This window comes from Perca flavescens, chromosome 7 (assembly GCF_004354835.1).
Source record: "Perca flavescens isolate YP-PL-M2 chromosome 7, PFLA_1.0, whole genome shotgun sequence".
In the NCBI taxonomy this organism is placed as follows: domain Eukaryota; kingdom Metazoa; phylum Chordata; class Actinopteri; order Perciformes; family Percidae; genus Perca; species Perca flavescens.
In genome coordinates, this window is record NC_041337.1 from 20,617,612 (window position 1) to 20,634,566 (window position 16,955).

At 39.6% G+C, this 16,955-nt stretch overlaps 1 protein-coding gene across 1 annotated transcript in view; it reads left to right on the plus strand.

Annotated features, from left to right (window-relative positions):
* The first annotated feature begins 216 nt into the window (after positions 1 to 216).
* cpne5a (copine Va) overlaps positions 217 to 16,955 on the plus strand; it is a 32,621-nt gene continuing 15,882 nt past the window's right edge. Inside the window, exons 1-7 of the mRNA XM_028582597.1 lie at positions 217 to 330; positions 4,732 to 4,835; positions 5,055 to 5,159; positions 7,646 to 7,687; positions 8,025 to 8,100; positions 9,988 to 10,041; positions 10,607 to 10,668. Coding sequence (XP_028438398.1) covers positions 217 to 330; positions 4,732 to 4,835; positions 5,055 to 5,159; positions 7,646 to 7,687; positions 8,025 to 8,100; positions 9,988 to 10,041; positions 10,607 to 10,668 — 557 coding nt within the window. The remainder of the gene's footprint in view (positions 331 to 4,731; positions 4,836 to 5,054; positions 5,160 to 7,645; positions 7,688 to 8,024; positions 8,101 to 9,987; positions 10,042 to 10,606; positions 10,669 to 16,955) is intronic.

Below are 16,955 nucleotides of genomic sequence, written 5' to 3' on the forward strand. Positions count from 1 at the left end.
AGAGGCCAGTAAAGGTTAATGGAAGCACCCTGTACCATAGCTCTTGAAAACACTACAACACTTTCTGCACGAGCTAGGAAACATGCTACACCTCTTATAGGTCCCCTGGCATACACAGTACTGTATGTTTAGCCATTGCATGTTTGTGCGTGACTGTCTTTGTAAATAATGCAAGCTTCTGCTGCTGTAGTCAAAGGATGCCTCCCATTTAGCAATATGGAATTCAGTATTACTGCCAGTCAGATCAACTGTCGCAGCTTGATGAGGATCTGCAGCAAGTCTGACCTTCTAATGATTGCTCTCCAGCTAAGGCCGCTGCAGGACTCCCATGTAATTTCCTTCTTTATCTGAAAAGATGACAAGAGTGTCAGCAGCTGGAGTGCTCCTGTATGATGGGAAAGTAGATATGGTGTTTTGCTCTGTGTTGGGTGGAATGGGCTCTGGTTCTTGGTGCAGCTTCAGTGGATGCAGAGAGTTGGAGAGATTGTATATCAAAGAAAATCCCATTTTGTTCCGCTTTAAAAAAAAATACCGCTATAAAAAATTTAGGACAACCTGGGAGAAACTCTGTCTCTATTTTTGTAAGCGTTATTGTGTTGTCATGCTACTGAATAGGTGAAGCACAGAAACACAGACACACAGGGAACCTCTCTTGTGCTACGAAATGTCTTGATCATCTGCTGGAGCGGGAATTGGCGGTAAACAACTGCAGAGTTTGCAGAGCTTTCAAGGCTCAGTGTAATGCCGGCAGCAAACAGGGATCAGACTTTTGTGTCTTAGCAGTTTGGTTCCACATTGTAATAAAAAAACTGAAAAACCAGTATTTTTTTTGATTCAGAGACAGTGGCAAAAGCCATGAGACTGTCACTCTAATGTCACACTATGTAATGCGTTATAGGATCAAGTAAAGTAAGAAAAGTGTGCTGTATAAAAAAACATTGAAATGGAAAAAAAGTAGAAAGAAGTGGCCGGGTTGGCTCAGTGGGAGGAGCAGGCGCACATATTTGCCTGCTTATACACATATACATGTCTTCCTCCTCTCTCCAACCTAGCTGTCCTATCAGTTAAAGGTGGAAAAACCCCAAAAAAATCATCATTAAAAAAAAAAGTAGAAAGAAAACTCAAAAGAGCATCCCAATGACAACAACAAGCAGCAATTCAGCAATTATAGACATAATACATTGTTAAACCATTATTGAGAGATTAGTGTGATTAAAGCTGTAATTCTAAAAAACAGCCTCAAGTGGAAAGTGTGACTGCAGAAAACACTGTAATCTTTCTAAGTATTATTATTTCAGTTTCTGGTATACTCTCTGGTGGAAATAGCATACAGGAGGTGACACAGTGCCTCTCAATGCCATTCAAGCCACTAACAAAAAGAATCGAGTGGATCTTTAATGTTGTGCTGTGAACAATCTTTGTCGTAAGAGTAAATTATTTCACACTTTTTTTCACAGTGGCATACCTGGGAAGAAATGTGGGACCATTATCTTGTCTGCTGAGGAGCTGGGAAACTGCAGAGTAAGTCTTAACAGCTTTAACTCATATCTTTTTTTATTTGCTTACAATGTAGGTTTCATGATAAATGCTTTGCAATGTTCACTGATCTAATTTAAAATGGGCCCTTTAACAACGCTGCATTAAAGTTCAATTGAACATATTGACTGCAGCTGATTATGCCATGTCGCTGTTAAATGTTGTGTTTGTCACATAATGCAAATATAGCAATATTCAAAAACCTGCTGAAGTGAAGTGGCTTGTTTAATAGCCTTGGCTTCAGTTAGATATATTGTGTCATAACTGCCCCCATTAAACCAGCAGGATACACCATGTCTCTTTGCCATTGCTTTGGTCATTTGGAAATTGTGTACATAGTGAATATGCTGTGAGTTTGAATGGCTATTTAATGAGCTGGCCTTCGTTCCAATCACTAAAACAGACCTTTCCTCCTATGTGTGGTGTGTTAATTCATGAATCTGTGTTAATAACCTGTGTCTACTAATGCCCATTGGCTTTCTCTCTGCACTGCTAAATGGAGATAGTAAATAATCACATTATACTGCTGCCAGTGCGGCAAAGTAGCAAGACTTATTGGCCAGAACAACTGGCCTCCCTCTGAGGCTATAAAGCAAGCCATTGAGCTGTATGAATGTTTTATGATATCCTAAAGCTTTGTAACTTCCAGTCATACATGTTGCGTAAAAAGCACAGTTGTTGTGCCTGACTTTGAGGAAGTTTTACTAATAGCACCATTTATTTCCTGACAAATAAACAGCCCCCAATTAGAGTGATACAGATAAGCCATGCTGATAATAAAACTGCAGAGATAACAATACTGATTTGGCTCTTGCTGGATTGAAGCCAGCACAGCCATTGAAGGGCTGCTGTGAGTCATCAGGTGCAGTGGATCTGCAATGATAGAAGTAAGCATGATCATTGCAAAGCACCACTTCAAGAAGCGGTTTTGTAATATAAATGCAAATGATCATGACTGGTACAAATGACGTTTCCTTTCTCCCAGACTCAGTTAGAGAGACACGGACTTGACATGTCACTCCAGACTTGCCCTGTTTACAAGGAATTTGACCCTGAATGGAAATACCTCATGTTTGGGTAAAGAAAAAGGAACTGAGAGAAAAGGCATATTATAGAATTATCTGAAGACCCAGCTGTCAGTACAAGTCCCACACCTGGGAATTATAGCAGTTTGAAATTGTTAACATCCATCTGGATGGTGTTTATTCTATAATCCACCTGTGACCAATAAATGGAGGTAGCCAAGTTGCTGCTTCGCCTGAGGTAAACACCGCAACTCCTGTTTGGGGAAACTGAAACCAGCAGAGTGGGAATCAACTGGGGAAGTTCTGTGGGGACTCTTAACCAAGAAGCGGCTTGGCTCCCCCCTTCGTGGTGGAAATGCCAGGTATCATTAGACAGAGCAGCAGCCTCTGCATGGATCAAAGGCTTTTTCTTTGTTGTTAACTCTGGCACATGACATGCTGAGCAGTGGCTGGCTCTCTCTCAGATCTTCCTCACAGTCCAGCAGCAGCTCTGGCTGTTTTAATAAGTAAAGCAGGCAACACTTTACAATTAATCACAGAGTGTTTTATTTTTGCCTGTTCAAATATGGTGTAGTTCATATAAAGATATACATAGTTATTTCATATCTTTCTCTTGAGTGTATGTACAGTATATAATCACCAGGTTACCTTTCAATTATACTTCATCATAACCGTTCCTATAGTCAACAATAAACCCAATTAACATTGATATTTTGGATTGTATGACATGAGGAAATGTGTTATGATTGATATAATCCTCTTGCTCATAATTCATTTGGTGATTCACTACAGTGTGCTATCCTGAAGAGGTCATAGGTATTGTCTGCATTGCTTCGTATTCCTATGAAAGACCAGTCCCACTTTCTGAATGTGACAGTGTGCATTGCTCTGCCACTTATCCCATGCAGCGCTATCTTGGAGGAGCAAAAAATAGGACAGAAGGATGCAGACTACACTCAGTATTCCCCTGCTGCTCTTAAACCTCAGTGGCTGAAATTAATGTTCTGCCTTTTTCCCCACTTAATAAGAGAACACTGCTAGGCACCAAAGTGGGTATGTGTTATATGTGCCTAATGAAGGCTTAAGGCACTGTGTTGCCATGATAGTGTAATTGTAGAGGCTGTGTCAGAGTTGAGCAGGACAGTTATAGGATGCCTGTATTTTTAAGGGCTTGGATAACTGACCTCAGCAAAAACAAGCTGCTATGGGAACATTGCAAATGAGATGTTATTGTGAAAATCCACCCCCTTGATGAGCTTCACACTCTTAAGGTACAAACTGCACAGTGGATGTCTCTATAACTTGGCTGTTCCGTATCCAGCTACACAAATTGGAAAAAGTGTTCTCTACCTACAGTATACTGTAGAAATTGATAGATAGATATACAACAGCCCTGCTTTAATAAGCTACATTTTCAGGAGTTTTTACTAAATATCTATGTAGTCACATCCATCTTTTTATCAGTGGTTGCCTCAGAAGCTGGTCTGTGTCCTGTCCAAGGCATACTTAGCAGAGTTTCTTCTGATGTGGACATTTACTTTTCCAATCTGTGCCCACTATGTCTCATCATTATAAAATGCAGACTAATACCTTGACCACAGGGAGACTTATCTGGAGCCAAGAGCATTATGGGGCATGTTCATTGTCCTTCTAATGGCAGTGCACATTGAAATGCTGCCTAAATGAGTATAATTATGATAATACTAGCTTTTCTAATGTATCATTAGCTGCACTCACACCCTCGATATCCTTCTGTACACAGCCCCCCCCACTACCTCTTTCTCCATATGCAGGGTTTTAGAATCCATTTCTGCCTCTGCATGGTCTCTCATACTGTTACTATGATTATATGCAGCCCAACAAGGTATTTTCAATTTGATACCCCTTATCCCATCCACTGTTGTTATGCATGAGTTGCATAAAGAAATGCTAATGAATGCATTTGCAGGTTTTGGAAACGAGCAACCACTAGCTAGCTTTGCTCTGCTCTTATTAGGATTCAGTCAGCACTTTGCTTTTATTTGGTGCTTCAATGCTTTTATATCTTGGCACACAGCATGTATAAACAAACAACAGGAGGCAGACAGAGGCAGAAGCATGGATTTACAATGTCCTTTAGTTTTTTGTCTTTTCATTTCTCTGACTCTCTGTTTTTCCTTTTTTTCTGAAGGATTATGCCACCATGCAATTCTGTGCCAACAAACTAGATAAAAAGGACTTCTTTGGAAAGTCAGACCCCTTCATGGTCTTCTACAGAAGCAACGAGGATGGCACGTGAGTGTGTCTCTTGCATATGCTTCTCAGTGGGGGACATGTAGGAGGGTGTGGAGCTCAAAGAGGAAGTGAACCAAGGTCGAGAAAATTACATTGGAATCCCCTGAACTCAGCTGCATAGAGAGGAATTCATGCAGACATGATCTCAAAGAAAAGCATAGCAGAATGATTTTATTACTGTGTTTAGGATTTTAAATCTCTGTTGACCTGCGTCTCCAGGTTTACCATTTGCCACAAGACCGAAGTGGTGAAGAACACGCTGAACCCTGTGTGGCAGCCCTTCTCCATCCCTGTCAGAGCGCTCTGCAATGGAGACTATGATAGGTAAGATGAATGAGGATGTACAATAAAGTGTTCTGCACACTCACACATACTCAGATGGAGTGTAATTTTCCAGTGAAAATCAAAGACACGCAGCATTTCAATATGCTGTGTACTTATTTCAAAATGGTTTTGGTGCGTCAAATTTAGACACCATTGATTTTCTACCGTTATTTTATCTGCTGCTGTAATAGAGAATTATTACAGGCCTGTCTGTGACTACATGCTACATTGCCTGGCTGTTCATTGATTTACCCAAAACCAGCATTTCAGAGCATCTTAAGTTTTCTGATTGGCTGCTTCAGTGGCATCTCATTTAATATCTAATCTCTTCAGAGTCTTGCGGGACACCTGAGGAGCAGGGAGTTTGGCAGGAAAATAAAAAATAGGAGAGAGAAAGAAAGTGATAGGGGGAGGAAGAGTGGCTGTACTCATCGTTCTATAGATGTTGACAGGTGGCTGGTACAACAGAAGAGCCCTGCTCTGTGTGTGTGTTTGTGCGTTTGTGCAAACCTCGCTCTCTCCACCACGCTGGGTGTCAAACGAGGTTCTACCCTCCGATCCCGTCTCTGCTCACCTGCCTCGAGAAGCTAATTGGGTCAGACAGATGGGGAGGACGCATTAAAGAAGCGGGATTCCCTTTTGAGGATTCTGTGTTTTTGGGTCTCCCCGACATTTCCTGTAAAATATTTAAAGTTAGCTTTTTTTGACATACTCTATTTCCAAGATCTACACAGCAGAGCAAAACTGCAATCTTCATTATTTTGATTCTCTACTTCTCAGCAAATCAAATTTTAAATATGTTTAAAATATAATAGCTTTGTTATAATTGCTAAATCGTTTTGACCCACAGTATGTATGTGCAGTTATTCGAAAGGCTTTGAACTTCTTTGACCTCATGTGAATCTATCAAATTTCTTGTAGTCATCTTGCTTTGTTAGTGATCAGATATTCCATTTCCACTCAAACGTGCAGTGGATGCAGGAACTGAAATAAGATCCAGGAACTAATTCTCTGTATCTTCACCAGTAGATTTGATCGTGTCGTAGTGCCTCTTATGACCCGCATCATTAGTTGCAAGAAAATTACATTAGAGAAAATTGATGTTGACTGACATCACTGGGGAATCATCTGCCCTGGCTGTCGAAACACATTAGTCTTTTAGTCAAAAGTACAAGAACGATTAGATTTTTCTCTGACTCTGAAATCTGGCTGTATTATATATTGTTTCAGTATTTAAAGTGAGAACTGGTTTTGTACAAGTACAATTCTTGCCTTATCTCTCTCTGCACTACATGGGTTGCAAACGTTTGTTATAGGAGGGGAAATATGTTAAGTGCAGACAGAATGAGTTCAGGTCAGGATAACAGGGCAGCCCTCCATCACCCTGCCTCCCCCTGGACCCAGAGACATATGGTTGACAGCAGCTGATGGAAGGAGGAGGGTAGGCCACTGATCTTTCCATCAGATAAAGAAGAAAAGAGGAAGCGCTTTTCCTTATTCTCAGTGAATTATCTCAAGCTTACCTATTTGGTTTCTCGCCTTCCAACTTATTTCGGGAACTTGCAAAATATGCTTCCTCCCCAGAGGTTAGTTTTCTATCTTTGACATGTGCAGGCAAATGTTTTACCCAAACTTCTGGCAACTCTATCAACCTCAAACTCTCTTCTGAAAGAAACACAAACACACTAGTAAACAGTGGGTTGGTAAAATGTTTTTCTTTTTCTTTTTTTTCTTTTTACAGAAACTAAGCTGTGTGAATGTGTATTGATCTCAGTCTAGGTTAAAGGATTTGTCATTAGCTAATGTAATTAGATTCTCCATAGAAAGATGTTTGCATCTTAAAACACAGAGCAGTCTCTTTTTGATTTAATTCAGCCTTCATTAACAATTAATGAGCTTTAATAGCTTCTTTTTTTTGCTGCGTCATTTCAGAAATGCTCACTGTGAAGTTTCCCCTCAAGGATATTCAGGTAGTGGCATATGTGTTACATCCAGCCTGGTCTCACAGAATTCCGTGAAATGATCACGAACTGTTAACACAGCATTACGTGGTGTGGCACGGAATGTGTGAAAATTCAGTGTGCACACCACGGAAAACAATCCAAAGTAAAGTCAATGAGAAGATGACATAGCATTAAGAGTGACAACGCTAGCAAGTGGTATGAAAGCCTGTGTCTCATGATTCCTAACCGTAACCGTCCCATTCTTCTTTTCCTAAACCCAACTCGTCTGCTGTATACGGCCGTCCCGTTCTTCTTTTCCTCAACGCAACCCATTGTTGTCCCGCCCACCCACAACCTTTTCCTTAACTTAAGGGGCCGTGTTCATTTCACGGAATTATTCCGTGGGCCTATCACAGAATTTTTGGCGATTCCATGAAACTACTACAGATTTGAGTCAAGGGGCCATGTTCATTTCACGGAAGTCTGTGAGATCAGGTTGATCAATGTGCTCAACACTTCCCTCTCTTTTGATGTGTTTCACAGGACAATTAAAGTGGAGGTGTATGACTGGGACAGAGACGGGAGGTAATGGATGCACACACACACACACACACACACACACACACACACACACACACACACACACACACACACAAACAACAACAACAACTTTCTCCATGTCTTGCCCACTGTTTACATGTTTCTCCTTTAACTCCTCCATGAATTACATTTTTTATCACATTCACAATCTTACTTAATCTACTTACTTGGTCTTTACTTGCTCTTAGCAATTGATTATTAGATTCCATCTGTGGCTGTGTGTTGTAATTCCTCAAACTATTTTTTATCTTCTAGCTCTCAGGGTTTTACACCTGTATCTGAATGAACAGCTTGTCATGCAGTTTTTGTCTTATTTCTCCAGCCATGATTTCATCGGTGAATTCACCACCATTTATAAAGAGCTATGTCGGGGTCAGAACCAGATAAACGTCTACGAGGTGAGTGGAGACAAAGACAGTCGATCCTGTTATCACCCTCTCTGTTTAGCCTCAGAGCAGAGGAGCTTTATTTAAAACAGTGATTTGTAGTTACACATTTCATTTTTTTTTATAAAATAGATAGCCTTACCAGAAAAGGGTTGTTCTGATATCTACAGTATATCTGTATAAAAATATATATAAGATATTTGTGCGTCCACATCCATTACTTAATGTGTTGCAAGTGAAGCACATGGAGCATACTGCAGCTGGACAGAACTGCGAACAACCTATTACTGAATGAAGTGTGGATGCATCTTTGGCACAAAAATAAACCAAAGCTCCATTTCTGGGAATAAGTGTGAGAAACCAAGTTCGATTAAAGACCAAATCAGTGTGCCCTTTGGCTTAGCAAGGTCTTGTTATCCAAAGTTTAATGACTTTAGGAGGCTGTGGTTGTTTGAGCCAGGCTATTTGAGATTAACAGCTGGCCTCCTCTGTCTCTCCTCACCCTGGTGCAGTTGACCAGATGAGGAACGTGGGGAGAATACAAATGGGGAAACAGCAGAACTATTCTGCTGATTAGAGTTTTTTTGGATGGTCCTTGGAGGGTTAGATTGGTGTTACTGCTAGGCCTATTGGTCCCTGCTCATTAAAACACTTGCCATGTTACATTAGCCTGTGAATTAGTCATGGGGGTGGCTTAAGGAAAGAACAGGGCCAATGGAGGATGGTGGGTAGATGGGGATAGGTAAGGAGAAACAGAGTGAGACAGAATAAGTGAGTGGCATACAGAGTTGCCCTTTCACACTGCTGATATGGCAGAAGAAGGTGCATCCATTACCCTTCACCAAACCTTTCTGTATTTTAATTAGAAAATGAAACGCAGCAGTTTCTTCATCCAATCTTTGCCAGGTCAGTGCCCTTGAATCACTTTCAAGATGTGGTCAAAAACGACATGAAGCCCTCTTTTTTTATTGTTGACACATTAAGAATTTGAATAGGTCACCGGCCACTGTGTTAACTCTTTGCAGATTCCAGTACTCCACCTGACATGAACAGAGCCTGCAAACATTAGCTCTGTGAATTGAGATGACAGCAGGTTAATGCCAACAGAGGTTGCCGTAATTGAGGGTGATGTGTGTGTGACATTATGTGAACCTGGCAGTGACTGAGTGATGGCCACGGTGCTATGAGGCATCATCTGTGTTGGAGGAGTTGAGGAGTAGCATAAGAAACCACAGAGGCAGAACGGAGGAGAAAAAAAGAGAGAGTGGGATACCTTTTACTTTATTATACCGCACAGTTTTTCCAGGCTTGTGCTTTATGTTTGTGTGCAGACCCATAGAATATAAGCAGTAGAGATATTGGACCGTGATGGCTTACCATTGTGCACATGTTTTTGCCTGCAGGCTCTAAATGTAACATTCATTTAAAGCAGGGAGTACTGTAGTACTGCCCACATTACATAGCATTTTAATGTAATTCAGACTGTATGTGGTTATCATTCTGTTTATTACAAATAAATGGTTGGGACAGATATGGTGATCCACCATCCCGTAGCTTGGTAATGTGCAGGACAGTGGTGCTTTTAAATGTGACAGGTCGTCGTTGCAAATGAGAAATTGTTCTCAATCGACTTACCTGGATAAATAAAGGTTAAAAAAAAAATTCCCCTGAATAATCTGTATCTTGCTGTGAAGCTTGATCAATGCTATCTCATCCTCACCTACTGCAGTTATTGGATTCAGGCCCTATTCTCCATTACCCTTACAGACATGGTGTGGGAGGACAAAGATGTTTTTATTACTTGCCCAAGGGTGAAAAAAAAAAAAAAAAAAAAAAAATTGTGCTTCAGGTTTCAGTACTGTATCAGCATCCTTGTTTTCTATTCTATCTTCACACCAGGTGGTGAACGCCAAGAAGAAAATAAAGAAAAAGAGATACATCCACTCTGGGACGGTGAGGCTGAGTTCTGAGATAAGAGAAAACCTCCTGGTGCACTCACACCCCTTTGCTTTTGTATTCATCAGGAAGTTTCCCCGAAGTGGTTTGCACCAGGCATTTCAGCTCTGTTAAATGTTTTTGTCCCATTCCCAGTCTTCGGGCTTTTGATCCAGACAGTGAATTTAAGTAGATGGGAAAACATTCTTGTGACCTGAATGGGGGAATAACCAAGTCTATAGTGATGCATGAAGGGACTCTTGTCTATGTCCTATTAGTGAAGAGCAGTGAAGGATGCTTATAAATGAGCCAGAGCTTTTGTTACTGCCTGAGTACTTTGACTGCTCTTGCTTTATGCGGTGACTCTGCAATTAAAATCTGTGGCTAGTTATCCATCACACTGATCATCCATCAGTGCACAGCCACACTGCACACATGCTGCCCAGGCGTCAAAATCATTCTGCGTGGATAAGTCATTTTGTGGGTGGTTAGCTCAGAGGTCAGTGTTAATGTGTAGATTGGTAGATTTAGCTTTCCTTAATTACCAAGCATGACATAATCTGTTTGGACCTTTTTTTCTCAGGTGTCCTTGTTGTCATTCAATGTGGAGTCAGAGCACACCTTCCTGGATTACATCAAAGGAGGGTAAGTCAAATAATGTTTGTCTGGAAATGATGTTTTTATGCATACACGGTATATTTATATATTACCTATGTGCCAGACTCCTTAGGGCAATGACACAGAAAGTCTGAGAACATATAATTCATTTTTATATATGCAGTGTTTGACACTAGAAGGCAGATTTGTCATTTATCTGCTAAAGGGGGAAAGTTTCTCTGTGCTCACCTTAAATCTGAGTTTAAGGTCTATGTACGAGACATCACAACTAGTCTGAAAGACAGTTATGTAACTTACAGTAGTGTGATGTGAAAACTTGAAACCTCCATCACACACATACTGAGAATGGGCTTTTCAGTTAGGTAGAAGACATCTTGTGTCCAGTAGTTAAACTAATAAAATGAAAAATATTTGCATATTACTTCTTTCAATAAAGACTATAGAGTAGATGTCATTTTAAGAATTCTTAGCAAAGTCAAGGAATCTTTAATTACTTTTATCTTATTTAACATTAATATGTCAGCTTTATAAACGCGACACTGTGACATTCTGTGTGAATGGTGTGAAAACTAATAAAGAGTTGGTCACAACCTGCACAACCCTGGCTTACTGTAAATGATAAATTTAGCTACTGGTTACGCTCATGCTCACTATGTGCTTGTGATCAACGATTCTCCGACTGGCACTTAATAATATGGAAGTACGTGAAAACCAAACAAATATTGATGCCTCACATTGGCCAAAGACCGACGTCAAATGTAAAAATGACGTCATAACACATTTTGGTTGAAGTGCAAAGGTTCCGCAAGTTTCAAGTCATCGTCTGAAACCCGCCCCATAAACGGTTGTAATTGGCCCGGCCAGGACCTGGTCGACTAGAAATCTGTCTGAACAGGAGGGGTACCAGACACATCTCCCAGAACAAATAAAACATGAGTTTGCAGATTTGTCTGGGTCCCAGGCTAGGAGTTAAGTAGTTTGCTAAAACTTGCTACAGCAATACAGAGGAAATTAGCTAGTGTTGTGGGCATTGTAAGAATGTCATGGCAGTGACTAATACATGGAAATAAGGCACGTAATCATTGCTGTGAGATTTAATACAGTAGATCTAAATGCATTACTTTGGCTCCCCTGACTCATCCTTTTTTCTAATCTACCCGGCTACCCAATGCTACATTTTCTTCAGTGTTATTATTGACTGTGTTTACTCAGTGGTCTGGAAGTTTCCACATGAGACATGTGAGTAAAGTGTGCGCCCCAAATGGGATGATGTAGCACTCGGCGCAGCGCAAAGCCTGATGCAAGTGTCTTTGCTAGTTTAAGACCGATGCAGTTGTCAATTTCCCGTCCAGCGCCCCCGTTGTTTAAATAGCAAATGCACCTGCGCCCATCTGTGCACCCATGGGCGTGCTGGTCTTACAGGGAGGTGTGTTCAGGTGCATTCTTGCCCTATTGCTATCTTGAGGCAGCGGAAAGTAATCGCGCCATTGACCAACAAAAACCTGGTCTACAGTCAATAATGCAGCATTTCATTGTTATTTTAACAGCGCTTTAGTAAAATGCGCCTAGGCTCCTGCACAGCGTGCGCACACTATGCTTGTTACACACACAGGGAGTCGCAGCAGCACACAAACATGCAAAAGATTAAAAATAAAAATATAACAATGTGAAATAGTATTATGATATGATCTGCTCGAGTGCTTTCACTTCACGCACGAGCAGATCAGTTTCTTCTCCTGAAAATCTCTCCTTCCTGCTTAGCAAATCCGCCATCATAATAGCAATGCGCCAAGGTACAAACGTACCTGGCTTTTAAAGGGAATGGGAGATGACACTCTGATTGGTTTATTGCATGTTACGCCCAAAACACACCTATGATTATTAAAGTGCTCATATTATGGTCATTTTCAGGTTCATAATTGTATTTAGAGGTTATATCAGAAAAGGTTTACATGGTTTAATTTTCAGAGAACACCGTATTTTTGTTGTACTGCACATTGCTGCAGCTCCTCTTTTCATCCTGTGTGTTGAGCTCTCTGTTTTAGCTACCGAGTGAGGCATCACACTTCTATTCCATCTTTGTTGGGAGTCACAAATGCGCAGTAGCTAGGTAAGGACTACTACCCAGTCAGAAGCAGAGTATGAGGGCGTGCCACGATAGCAGCTAGGTGAGCATTATAACGTGTGTTACAAAGTGACGCACATTTGTCACGGAAGTAAAGGCTGGACTACATTAGAGCTGTTTCGAGCAGTTTGTGAACAGTGTTTTCTGTTGGAGATGGTAAGTGCCTTTGGTGTGGATTTTGGACTTTTTCACTTTGTAAACATATAACAATAAGTACAACCCTTTTGAACCATGCGCCTGACGCACGGAACCTTTTTTCCGCCGTTAAACAAGCAAAAGTGGATTTGTACATGCCCTGAACGCACCTAGATCATAAAAATAGGGCCATAGTGTGAATGAATATGAATGACTATGACAAAATATGGAGAAGATCTGAGAGCTTAATCAAAGGCGAACAACCTGTCACATATGGAAATGTTTCTCAGTGGATCAGTGGCTGCTCTGGTTTTAGTTTTCTACTGCTTTTCTGTTGATGACTGAGTGTCCCAGATCTGTCCTGTTGGTCTCTCTCCAGATCACACAAATGGACACACATACATGCACTCAAAGTAACAGTGTTTTTTATCTTTACCTTTACTACCTGTTCACCTCTGATTTAGTAGGTCCTTAAGACACTGTAAAGTAATACAATGGAGGGAGAAGGAAAATTGACAAACAAGTACTTATACAATGTAGGTCCAAATCTTAATGTGAAGCATTTAGATTCATACTTCAATTAATGTGGTTTCTTGTCTTCTTGTTAGTGTACCTTTATATAATTTCATATTCACAAAACCGCAGATAAACACCAAGTCCTAAATGTGAGGTCTGGGATTTGCTGATACTGGGCCATGTACACATACTGTATTCCCACTATTGTTCTTGCTTTGATTGGATGCAGACATATTTCTGCATAACATTTAGGAAAAAGGAAGCTCATAGACAGAAGTGAGTGGTAACTTACTCTTGACAGATATGTGGGATATAAGGGATTTGGTGGAATAATAAATATCTGTAATCAGTCTGTCCCAAATGAGACCCTAAAATAAGACGAACAAAGAAATTGTCAGCAAGTGATTCAAGACCACATTGTACCATTTTATTGGATTTTGCTTTCATATACAAAATGATTTTTAAATATCTACAGAAACTCAAATTTAATCTAAAGAAAAATATCACAACAGAAAGAGTAGTGTAGAATGCTTTTCCTCGGATGGCAAAACCCTGTTTCTTAAATATAGGGAGAAAGATACTGCCACTAACCTGGAGGTCAAAGATGTTCACCACCAAAAATACTGCCCAAATTTCTGGCAGATGTCTTGACAAAAGATTGCTTTACTGTAATATTGTATGCGCAATACACTAAATTGAGCACTCCAGCAAAAGAAAACGTAAAGATTGACCTGTTTCAAATGCTAAGAACTATTGTTGGTTACCTGCTATGCGTTTCCATTGAAATGTCATGAGATGAGATAAGCCTTTATTGATCTCCACAGGGGAAATTCAAGAATAAGTCGTTGTTAGAATATACTACTGCTGGCTCGCCTTCTGTTCAATAGTAAACTAATAAACATTGTGTATTCATAGATGGTTGAGAAAGGCTCTTCCCAGGAGAACAACTTGGGCTTAACCCAGGTGGGTAAACATGTGCAGGAAGAAAATGGATCATCTTTTTCATGGTTCTAAAATGTTCAACCTACATCCTACTGAGAGCCATTTTATTCTGATTGTGTTGACAGGAATGTGATTGATCTCTAATTGTGATTTTTTTTTTTTAAATAAACATAAATGCAGCTACTTTCCAATGCAGCACAGTTGTTATCTTCACCTAAATCTGTTGGACAGCCATGTGTTACTTAATGTCAGTACTCTAAAATCTGATTGGAATTGAACTTGTAATAAAACCATCAGTTTGAAGCTTGAAACAGCTTTTTAATCCATCATGTTAAATGAAAAGTGGTAATCTTTACATGAAACTGTTTCAAACAGAAATTCGAGAGAGATTACTCCAATAATTAATGTGACCCAGAATGGGGAGTTCAAGTTCAAGTTCAATTTTATTTATATAGCACGTTTAAAAACAACCTCAGTTGACCAAAGTGCTTAACATGCTACAAAAGCAACGAAACAATAAACACAAACAAGGCACAATGTACAATACAAAATAACTGACAGTAGAAAAAGAATAAGGTCAATAATGTCAAGATATCAAAGCTCAACTAGAATTGAAAGCCAATGAATAATAGTGGGTCTTAAGCATGGACTTGAACGTTTCAATGGTCCGAGCTGTTCTTACATGACTAGGTAAACTATTCCAGAGGTGACGCATTATGTAAAGTGGTACTCCATCTTTTTGTTACCTGTTGAGATGTTAAAAGCTCCTTAGGTTTCATTGTCATGCTTGGGAGAGGGGCTGATGACAAAGACTATTACTTTAAAAAACACTCATGGCAATTTGAATATAAAACAAAACCAAAAAAATACCTTTGAGAGAACTTCACTCCATCATCTGTGTTCTGATATTTTCTCTTGAGGTCTTTTAAATCATCATGAAAAACTTGCTGCAGCCTCTTTGCCTTCTGTTGTCATTTTCTCCCTAATGTTTTCTTTGAATAGTGCAGTCATGATAAGAAGTCCTTGTATATTAGAAGTCTCATAAGGAGCAGCAGAGATAAGAATTACCTGGAAGATACCATCAAAAACATGACAGTAACGTAGGATGCAGAAAAGAGTCTTGAACTTTGTTCAGTTATCCCTGGTATTATATTAACTCATATTATTAGACTACTTGTTTTTGCTACTGAAACATTGATCCATTTAATTCCAAATATATAGATTTCATTTGATTTGTGAATGTGTGCTTTCCCTTCCTTCCTTTGATGTATATGAGCCAGCAGCTCGCTAGAACATTTGAATATTTTAGATATACAAGCCAAAATATTTTAAGATATTATTTGTGCACCGCTGTTATCCAATAGATCTTTGTGATCTATATGTGCTATGGTAGCTAATGTAAGAGATTTGTGACACAACTGCAAATATAATAATGTACTACAACAAATCTTCACAATCATAAATAACCTGATTTATCAAGTAAGAAAAGCAAAATAAAAGCATTTAACAGATCCTCTGCTTGGAGCAGATTGCATGACAGACTGATAAAAAAAATAAACAAGATAACTAGTGCTAGCAGTGGAGGGATGAAACAATGAGCGTGCTGCTTATGGGATCCAGATTAACTGTAGCCATGGAAAAGAAAATGGCAGACTTACAGTGTTCAACTGAAGAGAGTTCAGGAAAGCTGACTGCTGTTTTGGTCAATTAATCTGGAAAACCTTCAGGCAACTTTAAAATTGCATTAGCCTTTATAGCCTATTCTCCACTGAACATTCACCAAGATAGGTCAGACAAGTTTATTTGTATAACCCTTAATAACTGTTTCTGTCTCAAAGGACGTCAAAACACCCACATTATGAAAATAAACCACAGCCCCACAACCTTACCCCTTTAATTGTGGATGAGAAAAACTCACAAAAGCTCATTAAAAACAAAAGAATTTGCCCCACTGGGACGGCCAAACATGCAGTGGGCCAATGAAGATTAAATGTACAGTATGTATCTTCTCATTATAAGTTGTTTGGTGTTTTAAATGGCTAGATAGTGTTCGAGGAAATAAGCAGCTCACATCAGCAAGCTAGAAAAAGGAGATCTTAGCAAAAGCATTTAAAAAAAAAATGTTTTACGTCCTAATCTTACACATTTTTGGAAAATCGTACTTAAAGTAGCAGTAGGAAAAGTTTTTAGACAAACAAAAGTTGCTAAATGTTTTTGAATCAGACTCAGAAAGAATTCTGTTCTGCAAGAACAAAATTAGCAATTTATGGGTTCTGGCACAGTCAGTGTTTGTCCAATGGATCACTTTGTTTTGGTTTGGCATCTGTACTACTGTAGCTGGGTGAAAGAGATTACTTTTTCAAATCATGCAAATGTATAAAAAGCAACTGTAAAAAAAAGAAAAAGAAGCTGAACCTGAATGTCTGCCAACCCTGCCATTCAGAGAGATATTGAGAAATATGATCAGAATCCTGCATCAGCCTGCATCTGAGAAAAAGAAAATACATCTGATCTCTTCCTCTATTGGGTTCTCCTTTCATAAATGTTTGCTTTACTGCTCCCTTTCTAACAGGTGATAACTAACATGATGCATTTC